This window comes from Epargyreus clarus, unplaced genomic scaffold (assembly GCF_041222505.1).
Source record: "Epargyreus clarus isolate Ecla_fem2 unplaced genomic scaffold, WU_Ecla_fem_2.2 ptg000014l, whole genome shotgun sequence".
Classification (NCBI taxonomy): Eukaryota; Metazoa; Arthropoda; class Insecta; order Lepidoptera; family Hesperiidae; genus Epargyreus; species Epargyreus clarus.
The window spans coordinates 6,535,902-6,561,140 of record NW_027332222.1 but is presented as its reverse complement, the minus strand read 5'-3'; the positions used below and the strand labels follow the sequence as shown (position 1 = coordinate 6,561,140).

The 25,239-nt window shown below is 35.2% G+C and overlaps 1 protein-coding gene across 15 annotated transcripts in view; it reads right to left on the bottom strand.

Moving 5' to 3' along the window:
* mtd (TLD domain-containing protein mustard) overlaps positions 1–25,239 on the bottom strand; it is a 162,732-nt gene that overhangs the window by 100,030 nt on the left and 37,463 nt on the right. For 7 of the 15 annotated variants that reach the window (XM_073079686.1, XM_073079691.1, XM_073079690.1 and 4 more), the window contains exons 1-2: positions 15,139–15,338; positions 318–1,008 (exon numbers count right to left, since the gene is read on the bottom strand). The exons of 6 other annotated variants lie outside the window; for them this stretch is intronic. In XM_073079686.1, coding sequence (XP_072935787.1) covers positions 318–871 — 554 coding nt within the window. In that variant the 5' untranslated portion in view covers positions 872–1,008; positions 15,139–15,338. Of the gene's footprint in view, positions 1–317; positions 1,009–15,138; positions 15,340–25,239 lie in introns of those variants that run through there. 2 more of the 15 variants (XM_073079706.1, XM_073079687.1) reach the window with 2 other exon arrangements.

Genomic DNA, 25,239 nt, shown 5'->3' with positions numbered 1-25,239 from the left:
TTAATTGTGAAATCAAACGCCTCTGAAAACTACAAACATTTGATATAAAGGTTTATAATCGGACTGTAGCGCTAGGTCAAGGAGGTCGAGTGTCATGGTACTGTATTTACACATTTCCATTCTAATCCCATACATACAACTAGTACCTACAGAGACGTGGATATTGCCATGACTAAAATATCTCAACAGCGCGACTAATTCATAATTCATGAGGTAGTTTAAGTTCTGCCCGTGAAGCTCGGGCCGGTCTATCAAGTCCTACCAACATAGTAAAGACGACTTAAATTAATGAAAATTACAATTAACTCTTGTAATACCTGTGTTTCAGCATGTTATCTGGCACGAAAACGTTCCACCAAGAAGGTCGTTTCTGGCGGATATAGGTGGGCATATCGCTTTCTTCATCGGTGTCGTTGCCACCGGACTTCCGCCGCTTCTTGCGCTCGAGCTGCAGCCTCGCCGCCCACGAGCGCCTGCGACCTTTGTCACTAGGTCCGAACCCGTCCGACACGACGGGCACGGCCAGGGAGGCTCGGCGGGGCGCGTCCAGCGGCGGACCATCGAATTCCGTCAGCTTTCTGTATCTCTCGGCGAAAGTTGCGTCCGAAGCTCGGCGACCGTTAGATGCGGACGGGGAGGCACGAGGAACGAAAACTGGATCGGTGAAGGCCTCGTCGTCGTCGGTGTCGGGTGCGTAATTCTCTTCACTGAATCGTCGAGGCGTCTCGTCGACCGCCTCCTGCAAGCTCGCGAGCTGCAGGCTGGGGCGGTGGGTGCGCATGCCGCGCGGCAGCCGCCCGGGCCGGCCCTGCAGCCTGGCCAATGCCAACGGTACCGGCGACTCCGTCAGTGTCGGCTCACTGCCACTCATCGTCACAACAACACAGCACTCAGTCACTATCACTTCACTTATGACGAATCAGAGTTACGGGCTCCGCATTTTTTCACGAGTGTGATTCGGAGACTTGAATGGCATTAGTATTCTTTTAGATCTTACGGAAAGAGTATCTGCACCGGAATAAATTGAATTTAATTTAAAATACACATTGCATCGATTCCGACAATTTGTGTGGCATTATCCTAATCCTAATTATAAAGTATTTTTATTTTTTTCCGAAGACTTTTCCACATAAGAAACTTTTACTAGGATCGAGGAAGCGTCCATGCAAACTATAAGAAAAAAAATCCCTCAAAAATAACAGATTAGAGCAAACAGTACAATCAACTTTTCTAATATCATGTCATATCATATCTGTAATTTGATTTATAGAAAATAATAAAACTGTAGGTATATGTCACAAAACTTTTGCAAATTAAAGCATATTATTAAATTTATTGCCCGGAACCTTGGCATTAACCTTGCTCGCGACGGCAATTTGGCTAATCTTAAATTATAAATTAACTTCCGAATTATTTCAATGTCAAAAGTAATATCCAACTTGCACCCGATGACAGTAATTTATGTCCCGTGACAAAATTATAGCGGTCAGTAATCAGACAAAACAGATTATTAGTTATAGAAATGAACTATACCGTTATTTAAATAGGATTGAGGTATAAAAGTCACCGACGAATGTTAAACAACAAACATTAGAGTACTGCCTTATAAGTGAACGGCAATGGGTAGTTTAAAATCTAATAATACACGCTCGTAACCGCTGTTTACGGCGATAACGATAGAAAATCTATTCGAACAAGCTTTCCTGTCATTAAACCGGGATGACTAGACGTATTAACTCGTTGAAGAGCCGCAGTGACAAGTGCCAACGGTATGCCTTTTAAGCAGGTGGTGCAGCTTTCGTAACTGCATAGTCGTCATCGGCTCGCGCGAGGGGAAAGTTACGAGCACCGCCTTCTGTATAAATAGCCGGGCTCGGGTTACCGCGGTTGATTTCATTATTAACCAATGGTATTGTCTATTACTGCACAGTCAACTTGACGGTAATAGTCTTTCACCGTTCGCAATATAAGATGAATCGCTATTACCTAATCCGTTCTAAATGAAATTTCTTTTTGTTTTCTCAAATGTATAAGACATTGGAATTCCATGGAGATTCAAAAATGTTTCGCATAAAACCTACATGTCACAACATTGGAAATATAAACCAAAGGGTGTCTCCAGGGGATGCCCAGGAAATATTATATCGTTCTACTTTGGATTTGGACAACACACACTAAGTCATTATGGAGCCATATAATATTATACTTATTATAATTTTTGTATAGACAAAAGATATATAGATATTTATATATAGTGTTATATTAAACTATAGTTGATATAACATATGATTTTGATTACCACTTGTCACCAGTGTTAAGTGTAGAAATATTCGATTATGCAAAATGTCTCGTAGCTTTCCTATAACAAGTTAGCAATTGACAACGATATAGATTTTTTGTCGTTTATTGCTTGCACAAACGAGTTTATTTACATCGCCCAGACGCGACTGTCTCTTGATGACGTGCAAGCCCGTCGTATTCGTTCTCATGACATGTGCTCGCTTGAAATAGCTAGAAAAACACAATCAGTGAGGCGTCCGAGATACTTCATCAAGGTCGCGGCTCAATTGGGTTTATTAATTGACACTCATTCAGAGCAACGAAGCGTTATTATAAATATAAACAAACGACTAATTATAGAACCGACGAACCTAACATCCCAATTAAAAGCGGGAATTATGAATATTTACAACGCTCAATTAGGTAACCTCCACGTGAACTTGAAAGTCCGTGTGTGATAAGTATTAGAAAGTTAATAACGTATCTTTAGCCTCAGTGTATGTAAGCCAAGGATAGCGAATCATACATTTGATACGCAATGGACGATAAAAAGGTTTCTTCTCGCGGTTCGTCTAAGGCAAGCCACATTGTTACGTCGAGCGTACGTCCTGCATCCACCCAACTATAGCGACATAACCTAATACATAACGGTTGAAGCTGTATATAGAGGTTAACCTCAAACGAGATCCGACCCCTTCACAATAAGCTCGATTCGCCGTTGATAGAATCTATTGTTTTACACGAGCAAATAGTCACACTTGTATCAAAGTAAATAGATGATATTTATTCACAACTCGATGTTGGCTAGCAAATATGTAATGCGTTGTACATAATAATATATTAACTAGATGTGCTCGACATCCTTTGCAAGGCTGTTAGATTTGTTTGAGATGAAGAAGTTAGAGAAGTAACAGATGTACTTTCACGGATTACCTACAACATTTAGAATATCATAGTTTCGGAATCGTAGGAAGAAAAATGGTACCGGAATAGCAACTTTTTTGTGCGTAATTTGAGTCAACCGTTTCATCAAACAGATTTAAATAAAAAAGTCCCTAAGTAAAATAACACATTTTATATCATTCGGTTTAGATACGAATATACGATTGATACAGACAAAATGTATTTCAAGAAACTGTTATTAACAGTTGTATTATTTTTTTCCTCATAATCCCTAATTATCTCTACGAAAGACACTGAGGAAGTTCTCGAAAGCTTTTGATGTTTTAGTGTTTTCGCTTTGTGTCAGAAATACATGAAGGAAAATTTATTGGGTACGTACAAACAAACATAATCTGCTAACAGTCCAATTCTTTGTGGAAGCTTCATATGAATGTTAAAACAAACCATTTTCTAAGAACAGTCTAAGAAAAAATGTTGAATTTACTAAAACTGATTTGTGATAAATAATTATTTTGAAAAGCCGAGTACCAAATACAAATTAATTTTGTTTTTGTTTATTTCAAGAGCCTAGTAATATTCTGTTAACTGCATAGGCTCCTGGTATATTAACAAAGAGAATTGTAACGATACTTCATCGTTCAAAATCAGTCAAGCCATTTAGGCTACTGGCAAAAAAATCAACATACCTACAACTGAAAAACAATACCCTTCAGATTCAGTCGTGTAAAAACGACCTGAACTACCCAGTTCAAAGATTTTACTCAGCAACAAGGTCGGCCGTATGTGCGCATGCATGGAATCAGTGGAACAATGAAGCCATTGTCTACTAAGATAGGGTTGTAATAAAACAGGCATACACATACCGACACAATTGCATTTAAAAATAGATATATTATATCCGTTAATAATATATTGCCCCGGGTATTTAAATAGAAGATAAAAGAGAATTATAAACAAGAAGTCCCATTAATTTTCAGGAATGAAATTGGCTTTAGTCAAAAAATGGTAATTTTTTTTTTCAAAAATTAATGGATGGCACTATTGGAAGCAAAAAGAGACGTATATAAATGTATGTTACAGTATTATTTATTAACTCGAACACTGCAAGTCATTTTAAATTCCGAAATCACATTAAATAACGCTAAGACATATTCACTATTCAAAAAATCTGGAAAATTGTTGGTGTGTAGGTAATAGGTAATAATAGGATAATTTAAATTAATATTCTAATGGAAAACATGTCGGCTAAAACATTATGCGGTTTATGGTAATAGGCTGTGGAGATAGAGCACGCACAATCGCTCATATTTTGTTGCAGCGTGGGTGACCACTATTTCGTGTTTATCTCACGTCACTACGCTGTTACTATGTCTGTTTTATGGTTTTCTACTTGTTCGTTGTTTGGTAGCCTTGTTTTTATGATAATATAGCATCGTATTTGTTAAAAAAAACTACATTGTTTTTGAAAAGGATTTATAATTTACACAACCACATTGTTCATAAGTTATTTCATAATGGAATTGCGGGAGACGATTGTGTATGTGTAGTTGCGGCTGCCGCATTATAATAAAACCTTGTTCATTATTATTCTCTCTATTTTCTTGTATATTAAAATCCTTTACCAATATTGGAAAATGGTAACAAGCCAAAATACAAATTTTAAAACGAGGTCTATGGGGTGGAATTCATAATGTTGCTGAATATCTATAAAGAGAAAAGAATAATCAATACAGATTAATCAACAGTTATAATTAGAAATATGGTTTAGCCATGCATTGAACTAAAGTAAAATACTCTATCTATCTAAACACTCATATAAGCAGAACTAAATATATACGTATAATATAATAAATAAACATTTATCTCACACAAAGAACTGTTTACAGCGCTCTGTGTTACAACTTCTAGCGACTATCTAAAGACAGTAGTTTGTAACTATATATTCAATTGTACAATGTTTCGCGGAATTTCTAGAACATCAGCAAAGAATCAGACGTGCAGACCAGATTGTATTGAGACGTTATATTTGCTCTTATTTCAACACGTTATTTCTTTATATAGAAAAGTCACGATCACGACCTATAATATGGTAACTTAAAGGTTAGAAATTAGCATATATTTATGTTAATAACCGCATAGTAATGTTAATTGCATGTCAACATTCCTAGCTTTGCGTACTATGCAGTGAAACGCGGCAAATATTTAAAAGCATGATTTACATTAAAATATTTTAAATAGTCGTAGAATATTGACGGTACCCATTTTTGTTTATCCAAAAAAGAACTAAAAATAAAAGCTTAACTTTTAACAAAAATTTAAACAGGAATTCGTAGCGTCTACTTTCGTGAATTCTCCAGACGTTACAATGACAGCTGAAACCTTTTACTTAAAAGTTTTTACGTCGAAAAGTAAATGAAGCAGACGTTTTGAAAACGGGAAAAGCTACGTGGTACGTGAAAGAATACCTATTTAGCGGAACAAAATTTAATTTTGTCAAGCGTATGTGAGATATGTGTTTATCGTGCCTGCTTACGGACTCAACGATTACCCAGTATTTAATACAGGTGGAATACAAGTTGTGGTAAATTCGATTTAAGACCAATTTGAAAAAAAATTAAAGATATGAATTGGTAAGTGCCCTAGTAGACGTATACAAAATGATTAAATGTGATCACAATTAGATATTATTTAGCTAAAATAACAGGAAGATTGATAGTGAGTAAGCCAACGGTTTTACAGGTACTTAAATCTTGATAGTACGAGAGAAGGCGCGAGCGGCAGCTAGTACAGAATATATTATTGAGGGCATAGCGAGATACAATAACATGTCCACAAACAATGACGGTGGCCGACAAACGCAAACAACGCATGTTTAATGAGTTGCCGCGGCACGTCTCCGAGCACGGAATACAGATCAATTGTTTACGACAATAGACTCGCGCTGGACAAAGAAAATATCGAGCTCATTAATATAATTACATCGAGTGAGGAAATCGCTCTCAGTCGTATACGTTTATTGCCCCTTCATAAAGGTATAGGAAGTACGGATTAAGGAGACCCTACCATGTATATGTCAAATAATTAAAAGGTTGACGGCCGAAAAAATCTTTTGGAACTTGGTCCTTTGTACTTAAATTTGAGCAACCTTTTTGTTAAATTTAATTTCTGTAGCACACGACTTTGCTCTTCCGGATTTTGGTTTGTTTACACGGGTTAACAAGACTTGAAAAGCTATACAATAAACCTCCTTCAAAGGATCAAGTACCACCATCAACATAATATTATAAAATATTCTACAAGACTGGTATCAAATTTATTACGAGGATAAAGAACGTATAAAAGGAAAATTTGTTAAGAGGTGCTTTTACTTTAACAAAGTGAAATCACCAATTTCATTTAGCTGGCGGTATGCACGTTATACCAAATTATTAGAAGCTCGAAACACGATAAACGACGTTGTTCTATTATAGATAAATCATACTTGATCGGCATACAAATATTTTGTCTACGTTTTCGCAAACTTGAAAGTGTAGACAAAATAGTTCAAGGATAAAATGTGTGTCTGAATAAAGCGATATGACAAATGAACGAGCGTTTACTAATGACGTAGACTAACTGTAATGATGTAGGGAACAACGAACAACGGAACCACCAAGTCACTGCACGGCACGATCGAGGCCTCGGTGACCGTTACAAAAAACACTGGGCTGAATTAGAATACTTCACGTAAATCAGCGCGGACATAACCAAAGCACGAGAGCTGTACGAAGATAAAAACATAAGGAAGTACAAGTTACATTTAAAAATACCAACAAATGTATAATAATAAATTCAAAGACGTATTTTACCGGGCGGTAATTCCGTCAAAATTTATGGCATGATGTAAGCAAAAATTAATTGACTATTTTGGGCACTATTTTCCTTCTTCCTTTTTCTATAGGTATTTCCCCCATGTGAGAAAAGACATCGAGTCCAATTGCAGTACTATTGAATTAATTTATCCAACATTTATTGGCAAAATTGGTTCAGTGACTTTAAGCGATGTACTGTTAGAGCTATTTCCCTTAACTGTAGGCGAAAATGTATAATCTACCACATATTATACCAAATATTATAAATAAGGGATAATGCAATATTAGACATTCCACAATATTATGGTCACATCCATAAGATTTGAACAAGCAGGTACAAGACATACGTATATCATCAATATCCTAAGTAACTGAAGTTCTTCACTGAAGGCTAGGGATCTCTCCATAAAAATAGTGGGTTATGGTCATACAGCACCAATACGACAACGCTAATCAAGAATTGGTTGAAAGACTTCATATACGTTTGAGAATATTGTTTGCAATTGTCAATTTTTTGCAATTTTTTTTATCCATTAAGGCTGGTAAATAGATTTATTCCTAACACATATTACTTTAAAACTTTTCTGACACAGCGTCTGAGACTGATAAATAAATTATACCACTTGACTGTTACTGTTCCGACCACAATATTACCAACGTTAAAGTTAATAACGCTTTGCAAAGAGCTCATATTAAGTTTTAAAAGGATTTTAATGAAAAATCGGGTGACCAAAAAATAAAATAATTCCACTTTTTTCGCTGAATAATACGAAACAAACACCTGTGCGCCCGCTAATTGGCGGTCGTGGTCATCCATTTTTGTTTCAATCAACTCAAATTGGCTCATGTTGGTAATAACCCATTTGTTACGCGGTTCAGCTTCATTAACTTTGTCAATATTTATGTCATCCATTTAACAACAACTTTCATCATGCATGCACATTTTAATAAAATATACTATTATATAGGTCTAGTGCAATGAAAATTTAAATGTGCTTCGTATATTTTCGTTTAACGGCTTCATAATCGTCGCAAGTTATGTTTCCGTCCGTCATAAATTCCTTTTTATTGGAAATGTTTATATTTGTCTGCTTTTTAAGATATAATAGCATTATGAATGGCGCAGCATTTGCGTTTAAATTAACTATTAGAAGACGTTGAATAACAAAAATATTATTATATTATATATCTTACTAAGTTTATTAAATATTTTTGTACGCCAAAGACTTTGTGTGTTAAACCTCACCACTCTGTCATTCTCACCCGCTTTTCTAATAATAATGAATCTGATTAACGAAATATTACGTAAAATTACATTTAAATTATTCGCTTGTCATCACATTATTAACGATATACATACATTTCTTATATTATTTTACAAGTATTGTCCTCAGGGTTCTAATTATAACTGTTTTATGCATTCTAACAAACTGCGCTGAAATTTCAGCAATGTTGTCAACGTCTTTATGATGAAATTTAATTATAAATGGAGTGGGAGACTGTAGGATGATATTTGGAAATATTCCCAAAATTGCAACCGGCAAGAATAAATCTTGGATACGAGCTTTCTACGGCGACGGTGACCCCATTCCGCTGTTCGAACGAAACGACAAATGTGCTACAATCTTTTAAAATCCCAACGAAAAGGAAAGTCCAGTGTTATTTGTTAACGCTATGATAACCAGTTTTTATTACGATACACGACGTAAAGAGTTTTATCATTTTGATGAATTCTGTCCTATCTTTGTAGTTCTAGCCCCAAAACAGAATTAAAAATAATTTTACATAAAGTTAAATTTTCAATTAATGGTATATTATCAATGGTATATAACATTAAAACGGTATATAACATTAAAAATCCTTCATGAATAAACAACACATAAACATTGATAAATATGCAGTGATAGCCTAGTATATGCAGTGATAGCCTAGTGGTTAAGAAACTCGACCTCTCGCTCGAGGGGTCCGAGGTTCAAATCCCAGGCACGCACCTCTGATTTTTCAAAGTTATGTGCGTATTAGAAATTAATTATCACTTGCTTAAACGGTGAAGGAAAACATCGTGAGGAAACCTGCATACCTGAGAAATCTTTTAAAAAAAAAAAAAAAAAAAAAAAAAAAAGTTTTCAAAGGTATGTGTAGTCTACCAATACGCACTTGGCCAGCGCGGTGGACTATGGCCTAATCCTTCTCACTCTGAGAGGAGACCCGTGCCCAGCAGTGGGACAGTAATGGGTTGATGATGATGATGATGAAACATTGATAATTCCATGCACCGTTTTTACAACTTTCATTTCCGAAAACATTGATAAATAATCATTGCAACGACATTTGCATTAAGATTTATTACGAATAATATTATTATAACATACGGCTACTTTTTACCCGACTGCCAAGGAAGAGTTATGTTTTTCGCGCGTATCTTGTATGTTTGTCTTTCTTTATTTGATCCGATCTAACAAACGGCTGGATGAATTTCAACAGTTAAAGTGTCACTATATTTGTCTCAATGACCCGAGTGTCCTTAGATAGGTGTTAGTAAAAAAAAATCAAAATGGCGGATTTTTGGCGCGAAATAGTAACACATTTAAAAAAAAAAGTTAACCGAACCTATCGAGTAGGGTATCGAATGAAAGGAAATTAAACGGAGATTATAAAAACATATTTGTATATATATAAAACAGTAAGGTGACTGACTGACTGACTAACTAAATGACTTTTTCATTTTTCAGAAATCAACGTACAGCCTAAACCAAGGACTTTATAGCTCTGAAATTTTGCACACAGGTTCTCTATATAGCTTGAATAAGTACTAAGAAAGGCCTTTTGGAAATTCTACCCTTAAGAGGGTAAAATAGGGGAAAACAGTTTTTTTGAAATCCTTTAATTTTGAAGCAACTACTATAAAATTTTGTATTTGGCTTTCTGTATAGGAACAAGGACGCACTTATTTACCCCCCTCCGAAAAATCAACCCCGTAGAGGATAAAATAAGGGTTAAAAGTTCATTTGAACTATCGTCAATTTTGAAGCAAACACTATGAAATTTTGTATCAGGCTTGTTGGATAAAAATAATGAAATGCTACCTCTAACGAGGTAAAATAATGACCGAAACTTTGATTTACTGAAGTTATATATTTTATAGACCGTAAATTGTGAATTTTTTCGCGCAATTGTAACACGTTTTAAAAAAGTTAACCAAACCTATCGAGTAGGGTGTCAAAATAAAGGAAATTGAGAGGAGATTACACATACATTATATAATATATCTTATATATAAAATTCTCGTGTTAGTTACCGTACTCCTCCGAAACGGCTTCACCGATTTTCACCAAATTTTATATACATATTCAGTAGGTCTGAGAATCGGCCACTATCTATTTTTTAACACCTAAGTGATAAGGGTTGTTCATCCTTAACATTTTTTTTTATATGGCAACACAACGTTTGCCGGGTCAGTATATACGAGTATATATGTACTAGACATAAATACTCGTATATACACATCGAGATGGCTGTCTGACTAAATGAGAGAGTTGATGTGCCAGAGATCAACGCAAAGGGAAACCGCTGAACTTAAGCGTGCTGGAATTTTACACATTTTGTATTTGGCTTTCTGGATAAAAATAATGAAATGCCTATTTCACTGCTTTTGGAAATTCTACTTCAGCCTTTTTGGTGCAGTCGGGTTTTTGATTTTTTAAATAAATTACTTGTTACATTCATGAATACGTGAATACTATTATATTTTATTCAGCCTTATGTCAGCAGTATTGACTGTCATACTATGAGCATAACGTAAATGGAGATCTAATTTCGCTGGATTACTGTGCATATAATGTCATGCAGGTTCAAGCACCTCGTACGTTCTCGGATGTGTGCGAAATTTTTGTGGCTTATGAAATACTTATTTAACACAGATTTTATTTAAATTATTTAATACCGTGATATCGGCTGCTTTTTTCTCATGAGTAGGTAGGTGAATATTTATATGCTCTGTAGTGTATATGTTAAAAATTATCAGCCGTGTGCGCCTTTCCATCTCAAACCAGTCAATTAAATAATCTGCCCTGAAAAATAGATATAAGATGAGAAAAAAAAATGTGAGCCGTCACGGGACGCCTGGCAGATGTGAAACATCGACATTATTTTGTAAAAGTAATATGCAGGTTTTACGTGCGGCTATAGATGTTTCACATCAAAATAATAAACAAAAAATTGAGATAAATAATATTGCAAGACCAAACCTAACAAAGTACCGATAAATAATATAGATCATCTGTATCATCGAGTAACCCGTACTAGATATACATAGAAAAGCAATATCGATTTGACGATTGCCTTTTTAATCTTTCTTAAGGGTTTCGACCCAATACATGTGTCTGCTTCTTTTCATTCTCATTTTCTATTCCATTCGAGTGTCAATCAGCGAACCGACGACAAATCAATTTCTGTCGATCGCGTAGATAGGCGACGGGAAATAAGATGTTCATACGAAACGAGGCGAAGCGCGCCGGCGTTCCTCTCGGATATTAAAACATCCAGCGTATCGAAATCATATCTATTAAATGTTACTGTTCAATATTATACCGTACATAATTGTATGTGATAAATGATTTTGTATGATATCTTTAGATTTTGTGTTTTTAATTTCAAACATTAGACGTTTGGGATACTGAAGACCTCATCTTTTTGGTATGGAAACGGAATATGTTTTTCGAGTAACTTTTGGCCAAAATTATTCGTAACAAGAGCAAAAAAAATATAGTACCTACAGTATATCTACTAAAATAGTTTTAATAACAAAAATAGAACAAACTTCTGAATGACTTATATTTAAGCGGACACGGTTTAATTTTTTACAATAAACGGATTAAGTCAAAGGTATTATGTGTAACATAATAACGATGACCTTTCGGGCCACTTTTTGTTACCATTAACATTGTGCGCATGGGCCGCCGTAAATAGCATACCTTGTATGTCACACAAGGCTGTAATTAATTTAATCTGAACAGTTTAAACAGGCCGTTTCTTTGGAGCAAAAAAACTATGCGTGAACGTTAGAACATTATTAAGTTTGAAACGCTAAACAAAGCGCCGCAATGCAATTTATCTGCGGCATAAAAAGCCTACGTATATTGTTATCGTCATAAATTTCATAACCGGTAGCACAATGAGAATTACCTACTTAAATATTACGTACGGCCAACTCTGCAATAAAAATGGAAACATTACAATCATGCCCCATAATAACTAGCTTAAGCATGGGGTTTTATTCGCGTTTTTACGTTTAACTTTGTTTATACATCCTTTGATGAATACTCGTATGTAAGTAAAAGGACTGCGCTTAAAGGTAAATTTAAACAAAAAATGAAACTAACTCCTGAATCTATATATAATTAATCTATTGAGTCGATTTAAAATATAATTTATTTAAAATATGTTTAGAGTGACGCATAAATAATAATTAGTTTCTATTCCTTAACAAATCTAAAAACCTGCTAGCACTAGATCGTTGTTTTCAAATTTAAATGAAGTACGAGTAAGTACATGCAACGAGCGTTGTTCAAGTAACTTATTTCATAATTTTACATGTATAGACTATTGTCGCCAGTCAGCGAAATAGTAAATTGGTTATGTTGACACTCCGGAGTGCATAGCACAGTGCACAACACTCGAGTTACGTCTACCGCCAGAAAAATGTGGGTCGTGTCCGATTTCAAAGCACAGTGGGACTTGCATAACTCAGCCAAATACTATGACACCGACACGATACCGGCTTCATAGTATCGAATCGGGTGATCACTTTTTTATTTTATTACACTTATTATCGATTATTATCGATAAGATAATGAGTATTCAAGAGCGCTCTGATTGAATCACACTAACGACTTATCTTTCAATGCCTTATTAAGCATTGAGTACATAGCTAATGATAAAATTACTAGTGATGTCGCGAAAATAATTTCACACATACCATTATTAATTTAAATTAAATTAAAGAATATGGAAATGAATATTTTAAATGAAGAAATGAATATTTTAAATGATGAAGAAATATTTTAAATGATATATGTTATAGAAGCGTAACAGACTAGTATACAGTAATAGGACTAGACTACAGTAATAGCCGCGAACGGTTGTTATAAAATATAGTCTTTTTAATTTATTTTTCAATTTGTGTGAAATGTGATAGGATTTTTATTATTTATACGTTTGTATTATATAATTTTAAGCAGTAAATTATGCTTATACATATTCGTAATCACTTAAATATCGTATAATATCTGTATTAAAAGTATGAATTATATCAATCGGTAAAGTAATTTTCTAATCGAAAAAATATCGTTTGCATCTCAAACGCATTATTGCAATCCCTATATATTAGTAATTTAGTAAAAAGGTGCAAATTAATCTTGACCTATATTTCTATTATCAAGTACCTAACATCTGAGGTTTTAGGGTTAATTATTAATTTTAATTTCTTTTTCACTATAAATCGCTATAAATGTAAAAAACATAACGCTCTTACAATTTTTTTAGTCAGTTTTATACGAACGTAATAACCAGGTAGCCAAAAAAGAAATCAGTGACCATCATCCGATACTGTAAGCATATTTGATTCGTAATTAAATTATTCCGGATATATTTATATTATTACTCATATTTTAATTTCAATTATCATTCTGTATGATGCCTCAGATAATTGTACCGTGTCTTTAAATTATAACTTTTATTTAATTGCAACAAGAATCACTTCATTTTAATCAATATGAGAATCGAAATATTTTACATATAAATTATTTGAATAATTGAATGAACCTTTTGAATTGAACAAATATGTGACTATCATCTTTTTTTTTAATTTAAAAGTTAATATATAAAAAACCTTTTTTAAAATTGTAAGCAATTATATTTATTTTAATTAGGATTTTTATTTATTTAATGTTGCCAATTTCTACTACCATTTAATCTAATACATTATTAATTCATAACTTTTATCTATACCGTACATATGAACAGGATGAACTATTCATTAATAGAAGCTACTGACAACAATTTTATACATACTGTTTCAATAGCTACTTAAGTCAATGCCAACTTCATTAAATCGTTTCGAAATTATGATTATGCATTAAATCAATTGCCTAAGTTTACCTAGGCATGTAAGATCATCCAAAATTGGTATCGCGAGTGAAAAATAACAAGGGAAAGTAAATCTATACTCCGCGTTACTTAAAACAACCCTTACACACGGTATCAGAGCAAAGAGACATTAAGTCCGCCCACGACTTCTCTCGCAAATTAATCCAACTGTTTCCCGTTTCCTCCCGCTTCCCTCGCAGAGCTTTAGAATGAGAACAACACGTACATGTAGCTTCACATATGCATCTAGCTTTTGTTCGCGAGACCGTCTAGTTTCTTGGAGAATGATTAAATACTTATGATAAATCTCCGGATGAACACTTGAAAATGGTCGTTTAAAACGCAGATATTTTCAAAGAATCTTTTGGCGCGTTTATTGCTTGAACACACGCCCAAAATACATACAACTCTCAAATAATTATATATTGTGTACGTAAAAATCAACGACTACTTGTTATTTCATTACTTTAGTTAGGAAACTTATGCTAGACGATATTCTGCAATGGATACTCAATAGATTAAGTGAGGCGAAATAGTTAGCTCAACTTTTCGCAGAAGAGCTTGCGGAATCGCTAAAAGTTTTGATAACTTCACACAGCGCTGCTAAGCAAGCGCTCCGTATCTACGAAATTTGTAGACTTTCGTAGCAGCTTCATGTAATATGGCATAATGATGTGTTGATAAATAATATATGCGCTGGGATAAAAATACAAGACGGTACTTAAATAATTTAACGTACACCTTCAAATAAAAATAACATTTAATTTAACCTAAGCGAAACAAACAAACATGTTACGGTCTCCTGACATTTAAACGCAGTTTAGAAATTCGAACCATGGGCACCTAAGTTAAGATTGACGGCCGATAATTTGAATGGAGTACGAAACAATTTGGGTAATGCCACACAAACGTGGGAATCGATCGACAACTCGGATAGCACAAATCGCGTCGTTCTTACGGGCTGCGGCCGCGGTGCGACCTCCTTTCCCCGCTGCACTGGCGCAACGTACAAACAAAATAACTAGACAGTCGAAGATGCCGGCGTACGAACGAAATCGTAGCGGAAACTGCGCGTGCGACTTTCACTGCGGTGCCGATACGCGTGCGCGTGTCCGTGGCGTGCGAGCCGTGCGCCGCTTTGATTGCTACTGACTGAGCGGTGGCAGGGCCGCTGGAGGGGCCGCCGCCCGCGGGATGCGATATCGCCATCGTCTGATAACCAATCTGAAATCAACCCCATGCCTTGGCGCACATCACACGCCATTCATTCGCTACCAGTACATCTTTACTTCCAATTTAATCGATCATCAACATTGTCTTGCCCAAAGGGTACTTTCGCACTTTGAAAATGATAATTGTTTCATGATAATTGTTGCTAAAAGTCCGCCATGGTAGTTTTTGTGATATCCAATCTAACGGTACTCAAGCGCAGAAGATTGAATCTATCACCGGATTTCTACACTTTATGTAAGTCTTAAGACCCTGAGCCTTAAGAACCTGAACAATCACATGGTCTGAGGCTAGGTTGTGATGTGATTGATGAACCAATTGCTTAGCCTTATTTTTATTCAAGTATTAGAAAGGACCGAATCAATTTCTTTTCGCCAGATATCGCTCGATGGATTTTTGGAAGAGCGTATTCGAATACTTTTTACTAAATTAATTTAAATTTTCTTGGTATATGATACAACCATTACAAACAATAGTTCGAATCTTAAAATAGAAATTTAGATTTAAACAGGAAAACAAAAAAATCCGCGAAAAACGCTACGTGACGTGAAACCATGACAAGCTGATGCTAGTATTTACTTGACGATAAATACTGAAATAAATAGGCAAAATGACATTTTAAAATGAGGTTGGAACGCATTGTGCAATGAACTGGAACTGGAACGTTGCTTTCATTTTAAAGTGTCCCAATTCGATTTTAAATTTTGCAATAGAAACATTATTGTCGAAAGCTATTCATTTGTGTGTGCAAGCTAATAGTAGGACTAGTAGTATAGTGCTTACCACATATCAAGGCTTCATTTAAATTAAATCGTGGTATGAACTAAATATGCATGTGGTTTTAATTGGTGCCGCGGAGCTCGCAAACCACCTACGCACCGACGGTGGTTATTGTATTCAAATTTCATCTACGTCTGGTCGCAATATTATGAAACAAATGTCAATAAATGCTTAGTTCCTTATTAATTAGAATCTACTAAGAATTTACGTGTTGTTGGCATTAACCCACAGATCAGGAAGTGACTAAGTTATTCATACTCGTACCTAACTTAGTGTCTTTTCCATGATGATATAGGGAAAACCCAAGCAGGGTACTTTTTATTTTTCTACTACCTGAGTGATGGTGTAAGGAGGCAAAACACTAATGGTCAAAGAATCCAAAACTATTTAAAATTTATTATACCTACAATCTACATGATACAGTCCAAATTGCACGAGTAGGTATAAGTTAAATAAGTATAGGTACTTAGTTTGTGATAAATGTAAGGAATGCATTGATGAGTCAACAATATGACTTAAGATATTGAGGTCATAACTTTGCAAATCGTCGGAGGGCAGTGACTGCCTAAAATATAAACAATTTTTCAATAACAATTGATCGAGACAGCGTTAAAACTTCGAATGAATTCAGTGTGAAAACACACATATAACTTTAGAAGATACTCTACAATAAACATTTGGTCCAAAGTAAGAAATTTAAAAATATAGAAAGTATTACGGTACGGAACGAATCAGCGAAAAAGACCTGCAATTACAAATTTAAATTATTACCTGGTTAAAGCTATCCACAAAGAATCACAGCGTACGATGTCGAGGTGCCATAAAACTTTCTATTTATAGGCAAGAGCAATCTTGCGAACTTAACTCCGAATTAAGAATTTCCAGCGGCTCGGATGCATATTACTGATAAAACTTAACCTAAAGGCAAAAAGAACTTCATTATAATTATTACTTTGGTGTTCATTAATTGTTTCGTCTAAAGTCGAAAAATGTAAAAAGCCGTTTAAGTGAAACCAAAACGACCATTAATTTCATCAGCGCTTTAAATTCCATCCAAATTAAGATTAATAAGCTTGATCGCATATTTTTAATGCAGACATTTAAGTCTTTATTGGATTTTGATCTCGGAGATGAAACGACACGATATGAGCCAGAACGACCATTTCTGGGCTCGACGATCTTATTTCCTGTTAGTCCATTTATGCAAACGAATTGCGATTGCGAAATTTAATTTTAGCACACTGAGTGTGAGAACAAATTTCTTATAGCGTACTGACAAAGCGAAATGATGGATACATTATAATTTTTTGACAAATAATATTAGAAATGATAATAACATAAAGTTCTTATATCTCTTTAAGATCTTCACAATATTAACCTGCTGATGGGAATTATTGAATACGGGCATAAAATGTAAAAGTATTATCTATTTTTTATGTTTGTCATTATTTTGGTCATCAATAAAACAGCGATACCCAAATAGGAACTATAATTAATAATCGCTGACCGAACTGTTAGGCCACATCATTTCTGGCACCCAAATTTCGTTAAAACAACACCTCATACTTGTGGGCGGCGTTTCGTCCAGTTTAATTATACGTGACCCAACACATCAACGGCTAGGAGCATCTGCCGGAGCGTACATTTCGGCCCATTAAGCGATTCGTCCACCGGTCCATTACCCAACACGTGCCCTTTTTGCACGCTCTTGACATTTGTCGCCAGTCAGCTACACTGATGCAAGACCGTTTAATTTAAATACATTCATGTGCACCAGCCTTTATCACCGCAACGCTAAATCAAAATATACGACACGTCAATGTGACTAATGGTTCTTCTCTCGGGGGTTCGTCTTGAACGACAAATCACGTAATGCGGTCGCGATAAATCGATTAGATGCCAAATTTTTGGACAATACTTTGAACGTACTAAAATAAAGTGGTTAGAGCATTTCATTATCTCGTTCGCGAGTTTCTATGTGTAGATTGATTGCACCAATGCGTCATTCTCACCAAACATGCAGTCATCTACGAAAAACTATTCACCTGCAATCATCGACAAAGAAGACGTATATATCAAAGAAATTTATGACCACTTAAAATTAATTATAAGTATCCATGGACTACTTACCACCGATACCTGCGTAAAATGTCATCTACAAATCAAGTTTCAAATGTTGATTCGAAATCAAAGATTCTTATGTTTTTAACTACTGTAACGTTGTGATATGTACGAGTACAAAAACTTTAATGTTTCCTGTTGGAACTCATAATACGTGTAGATTTCACATAACTATTTTTATGTATATACCACAGATGGCTAAAACGATGCAATTATGAAATATATGCTTAAGTTGGCATGTGGAACGTATAATTACAGGAAGTTCATCCGCCAAAGAAAACACAGGTTTCTTAACGCTGAAATTGTTTTAGTCAGTATTTAAACATTTTATTCAGAATTCTATGCATTATATTCTTCAACTGAAAAAAGTGATGAGCATTTGTTGACTTAAGAATCTATTGTTATAACCGACTGAGCCGATAAAAACATGGTAAATGAAAATAAACATCACAAAAGGCCGTCCGAAAATAATTCGTTTGACTTATTTTGACTTTGAGCCGATCCTGCGGCTTCGCAAACTCGATTTCGTCAACCGCGACTCCCACGTGCGCTTGGAGCTTAGTTTTCCTGTTCCGGATGATACAAGACGCGGCGGAGCCAGTTTTAAAATGTCACTGATCTATACAAAACAGTGACTTTTTAAAGACATTCAATCCAATTCATTATACATACTCACGTCACGTATGTATACCATGAAAAAAATAGGCAATTGCAAAAAACATCGCACGAATCTAAATGTTATGCCGATGCGCGCATAAAACGATCTAGCACGGAAACAAAGACCAACACATGAAATTTGCCACCCTTTATAAATTGGAACCATTGGAACTAACCTCTGTTGAAATATGGGAAAAACACAAACACAGGATCGTTTGTGAACAACAGGAGATCATAAACATATTCCGTTTGAGCGGTGCGGTATACGCTCGATAGCGCGTATAGATGCAACTCTCCGTAATATATCATTGTGTTTCTACCAAGCGGACATACAGCTTAACTCGAGCCTAACAGAATACGTAACGTTGGTAGGCAAACGCACACAAGTCAATAGAACAAGTGAGCCTGCCGGCCGTCGGAGCTGGGAATGCGGTTTTAGTGGTATTCGGTCGTTTCACTGGCCTGTAACACTACTCAAACTATGTCTATTATTAGGATATGGATTTACAGGCAGAAGCGCCAGTAACTGAGATTTTAGATGATTTTAATGATACACTTTTTCAGACTAAATTGGTACTCCACATATTTTTTTCATCAGCATAAGGCAAAATTGAGTGACGACTGAATATATTCTGAAGGGATGAAATTATGACTGATAATAAGAAACGAAAATTAGCCTAAATGTCACTTCAGTGTTAAAATATTAATTATCAGTTTCTATAAATGGAATCAGGAAGTAAATTACAACTACACAATGGGCGATTAGCAAAACATAATTCAGTTATGCGTAAAGATAATACAATAACATATCAATATGAATCGTAATTCAACATAACGAGAGGAAGATATTGATGAAATAAACAACATTGAAATCCTGAAGATATCTGTATATCTCTAGATATGAACCGCATGTAATATGGTGAGAAATTGTGATCCTAAATCTTATAATGCGGAACGACAGGTGTCATTCAGCTGAATATCTGTAACTGGTACCATCAATCTTTATTGACTTTTGTAATACAGACAATGGCAAAAATTTTCAATGGATCTTCAAAAAATATATAAGTAAAAAAAATAAAATAAAGCGCTTGGAAATGAGAACAGTCTGTGATGTCACAAGCATAGCAATACGCTATATCAACGCTTTATAACAATAGTTTTTAAACTAGTTATGTTATATGAAAATTATATTAAACAAATTATAGCTATTCTGCTATATCCGTCTCAGTTGAGCAAAATACAGTTACTACGCTTCTTGTATCCATTAAGTTAGTTATCATCGGTATAAGGTTTATAACCCTACGACACAGAAAGGTGAGAAGAGTTCGCGTGAATGACTAACGTGTTACCAAGAAAATTATGACTGATAAGGAAATAATTTGCATCATATAGGTAAACATGATACGTGCTCCAACTCACGACGCGGAGGCGACGCACAGAAATAAAGACGCACTTAACTAACGTAGATGCATGTAAGAGATAGTTTAGTCTACAATATAACGATACTATACTGCTACTTGAGCACGATGCACGTATTGTACCATTAAGGATTAAATTAGAACAACTCATAAAAGAGAAGCTGCTTCAGCAGAAATAGATCAGTTTGTTTATCAACGAATAAGAATTGCGACATTTAAGGTCGAAATGTGTACTGGCAAGTACTTGCGTACTTAATAGTCAAATCTCAATTTTACATACTTGAGATACATACTTTTCCAAGATTAATTAATAAAATCCGCTATGTAAACTGCGGTCAGATTAAGACGAAAGTTGGATAATGTTTAGGGTGATAAGATTATTCTACGCATTGCATCAGCACACACATTGTGATTGGAGGACAAGAGGAAATGGAATATTTAGAATATCACAACTCGACGGCTTTCATACGTCCACTAGTTCTAGCATTAACCTTCTCGTCAGCGCCACTCCGGCGCTACGTCACACCGCTACGTCATTAACTATTGTCGTTATTGTGTCGATCAAACTTTTCAACGGCAGCCAACGAACACGTAGGATCAATTAGTAGACAATCAAGTATTACGTCAACTACATACGTAAGCTTTTAATCGTACAGGTTTTGGTCAATCGGAATCAATCAGAGAAATAATGTCAATAAAGATTAATCCGCTTACTCATTTCAGATGCATAATTTTTAAATATCGGTGCCAAGTTATCAAGTACTGTAACTACATACGTAACAAAATTAATGCCAGATTTGCATATGGGTCAACGCCGATCGATTAATTCTTAATTGCAACGAAGTGAAAAAGTAACAAATATTTTACGCTGGATGGTTTGAAACTTTAAAACAGTACTTACAAACTTTTAAGCTCTCTTGTTGTACGCCCTTCAAAAGTTAAACTAAAGTTAGTTAATCGTCAGGGTAGACGTCTGTAATCAATTTCTGATAATACTTTTGTTCTTTTTTAATTTACCTACCAAGGATTGTAACGCGCCTAACTCCACGGCTTATGGGATCTACAAAGTTAAGCAACGTCGAGCTCTGTCGCGAGTAAGATGGGTGACCCGCTGTCGCCTTTGAACCAAGTACGCTTCCGTACTTTGGAGGTTACGTTAAGCCATTTAAATTGATTAAAAAGCAATGAATAAACCTTGTATAAGACCTTATTGTCGGTTTAATAACATTCAGCGCGGATTAGCCCATAATCCGTATTTTCCACCAGAAATCCGCATTTAAGCAGCATGGTTATGCACCTACATTAATGTAAAGTTACAATCATCATCTAATACCAATCAATGCCATTACTCATCGTTAAAAATATAATAAAACCATATATTTTTCTACCTTTCCCACAACCTTTAGTCTCACATTACTAGGTCGATGTGCCAACCTCAAGGCCGCTGTCGCTCATAAAAACAAGCAACTAAACATCATTTTGAATGGCAAGTGGCGCGTATGCCCAATGAATGGGTAACGGTATAACGGAAGAGCCCCAACGGTACGCGATTGTAACTAAACTTTCAACTAATGAGGTCGTCTCGATCTGAACGCGCTTTGTGCTGGGACGCGGTACCGAATTGAGAGTATCGATACTGTACTGTGTACAAGAAATAAAGTATCGTACTCATACGAGTATCGAAATAAAATATCGATAATTTGAAAGAATGATTGATTGATGCCAACTATCGAGGTTGCTTCAATTTTGTGACCTTTTTCATTGTTAGATTTTAAAGATATATTTATGTTACCTTAACGATCTCTTTATTCAGAGGCTAAAGCCGACTGCGACCCACCAATACATCGTGGCAGCTACTGTGTGTCTGCGTTGCCCAGAAATTTCATCGCCAACAACAGCCCGGTTTTAAATAGGCAATTTCTAAGATTGATTCGATACGATATCTGCCAAAAAGCACGCACACACCAAAAAGTATCGTATACAATTTGTAGGTATCTGATGTACTCAGCATTTTGTATATAACAAATACCAAAGTACCAGTATCGAAAGGAAAAGTACGCGACACGATAAAGTATCGATACTTTTTCCATGTCACTAGTTTAGTGGAATGTCGCTTCTCTGTCGTTATTACTCTCGTTACGGCGACTAGAACGATTTATGTGAACTCATTGCACTTATTCTAATTACCTTGCTATTTGTGTAATATTTCATTAAAACGTTAGTCAAACTTTTTGATGTTGAACCATATTTTTGATACTAAATACAACAATAATAGTTTTCTAATAGGAAATATGAAATGCTTTGCGGATAAGAGATAATGTTATTTTATTTTTAAAATGAGTTGTCGAATGACTTTTGTAAATAATTTCTAAAATAAAAATATTGCTTCGGCTGTACATTAATATTTTTAGAAGAAACATTTTGGAAAAGAGCCGCTAATGTGAAAATAAACACGAATAGCACATACATATGTATATAGAGTGGTTTCATTATTAAAACTATATTACTTTACGATACCTAAGATTTTTTATCACAATTAACTGCCGACTGCCGATGAAAATGCCGATCAAATCAATTCAAAACCTTCGTGTTCATAACGGTAGCACGCGTCCAGGACGAATGTTAAATGTTCATATGAGATATGGGAACATGGCCGTCGGAATAACATCCCTAATCAGAGAGATGACGGACATAAAATCAAGTTTACTGCGGCCAGTCAAGCGCGTAATGTACTTAATTGCTAATATATTCCATTAGTTATCCTTAACCGTCCATTATGACTGGAAATCCACGGATATCCAGATAAATGACCTAAATATACATATATGTATTGTATTAGATAAATAAAACTGTAGATATATATTTCAATATAGATAAATGTTAACGTACAATAACTGTTATTATAACATTTCCTTTCATGGAAAGAACTAAATATCACGTACACCTATTGTCAATAAACAATAAACATTTTTACTACTTCCAGTAAATAATCTAAGGCGTTAAAAAGGATTCTTTTTACTACGAAAATGTCATTGTCTATGTTTTGAATTAATGAATATACATACATACAAGTACACGTAAAACGTCTATTCTACCATGTCTGATCTGGTCAAGGATCCCGGAACCTGCCTGGCAGACCACTGCGACAGTTGCGCCATGCAGTTCATAGACATCGAAAACAACGTGGCTATTTCCTGCAATCACTAATACCTCCCCGAATATTAATTTTAAACATAGCCGGGTGGAAAATTCGAAATCCTCAGTTTAAATGAAGAGTTATCTAGTGGATTTTCCGGGATTACCATTTTCGCGTTCCCCAATTAGTCGGTACTCGGAACCTGTCGCCGAACCTCATCAAAACTTGCACGTTTTTGGCTAAGCTCCAAAAAGGTTCATCGCTGGAACTTTAATTTTATCACGTGGGAAGGATACTGTATCAAACTTTGTTATTGGATTTAAATTTTAAAATTTAAGCTTCCATGGCGGTTTTTATGTAAGCTCATAATAAGCATTTATTTAATCCCTATATGCATGGGCGTATACATATTTGTGAAGTATCCAGATCCTCCTTGTCGTAGGTGAAAAAATAAAATTTCTTCAAACTGGAGGATCTTTTTAGTTTTTTTCGGAGATGTATACAAAGATTGGTACACTTGTCATCCATCTCATTATTTAGAACCAATGAAAAGATATTATATATATATAAGATCGCCATTTAATTATATTTATTTGTACAGAAATTTGCAATTTCATTCTTCGTATATTTAATTATAATTATTGGTCGGTCATAATCAATTAACACATAATATTGCGCGTTACCTTCAGGTAAACGCTAATTAAGTTGATAACGTATGCCACTAGGTAATTATCACATCTAGACTTTCATAAGACGAGTTGAGTACGATTCATACATAAAACATATGTCTAGCAACACCATATTGTATACCAGTCTGATATTACGATCGATTAAGTGCACCCAAATGGTTGTCACAAGTGCTTTTAGTGATTTTACCACTTACTGTACGTTTACTGACTGATAACAATATCAGGTTAACTTCCTCGAAAGATAAATTTCCTTTGAGTCGTAAAACCTTATTGAACAAAGTCACACCTAACAAGACACGGATACGAGTAAACGCAACGTCACAAACACGACAAAGATGTTTAATAAACATCATCGAGATGCGAGTCATCTGTACATTTACAATTCATTTGTTTACCATTCACTGTAAACCCACGTTCGGAGGGCGTAATAATTTTATGGCATAGCACGTTTACGACCTTCCGTATGTCACGTGTGTGTATTTCCTTAAGAATTCGTATGTTTGTTTGTAACAGTAACAAAATGCAATGTTTATCGAACGAATTGCTACAAGAAAATTGTAACCTCCGAATTAATCCAGTAAATGTTACGTAAAAATGCGAAATTGAATTCGACGCAATCCAGATCTGAAAATAAATCACGCGTAGGAAATAATATAAAATTGCCGAGCGAATTTATCATGTGTCAAAACACGGATACTGAGGTGAACGCGTAGGGACCTCGGTAGCTTGTAGGATATGTAAATCAAAATAATCGCTGAAAGCACACACGATAGGCGGAGGCCGGAGATTTATGAGCATCGCGCAACCTAAGGCTCGGCGGCTCTCGGCAAATAGAACGTAAAAACTTGAGCAAAATATAAAATCGTGTTAGAAACGAGCAAATACAGCACCTGCTACGTATTTAACGCTACCGAATGTTTCAACTGTTTGCGTTAAAACTCGTTGTTTAACGAGTCACAACAGGAATAGACAGACGATACAATAATCGTGCCTCAACCATAAGCCTAAAGGAAACAAAGTACCGGTTT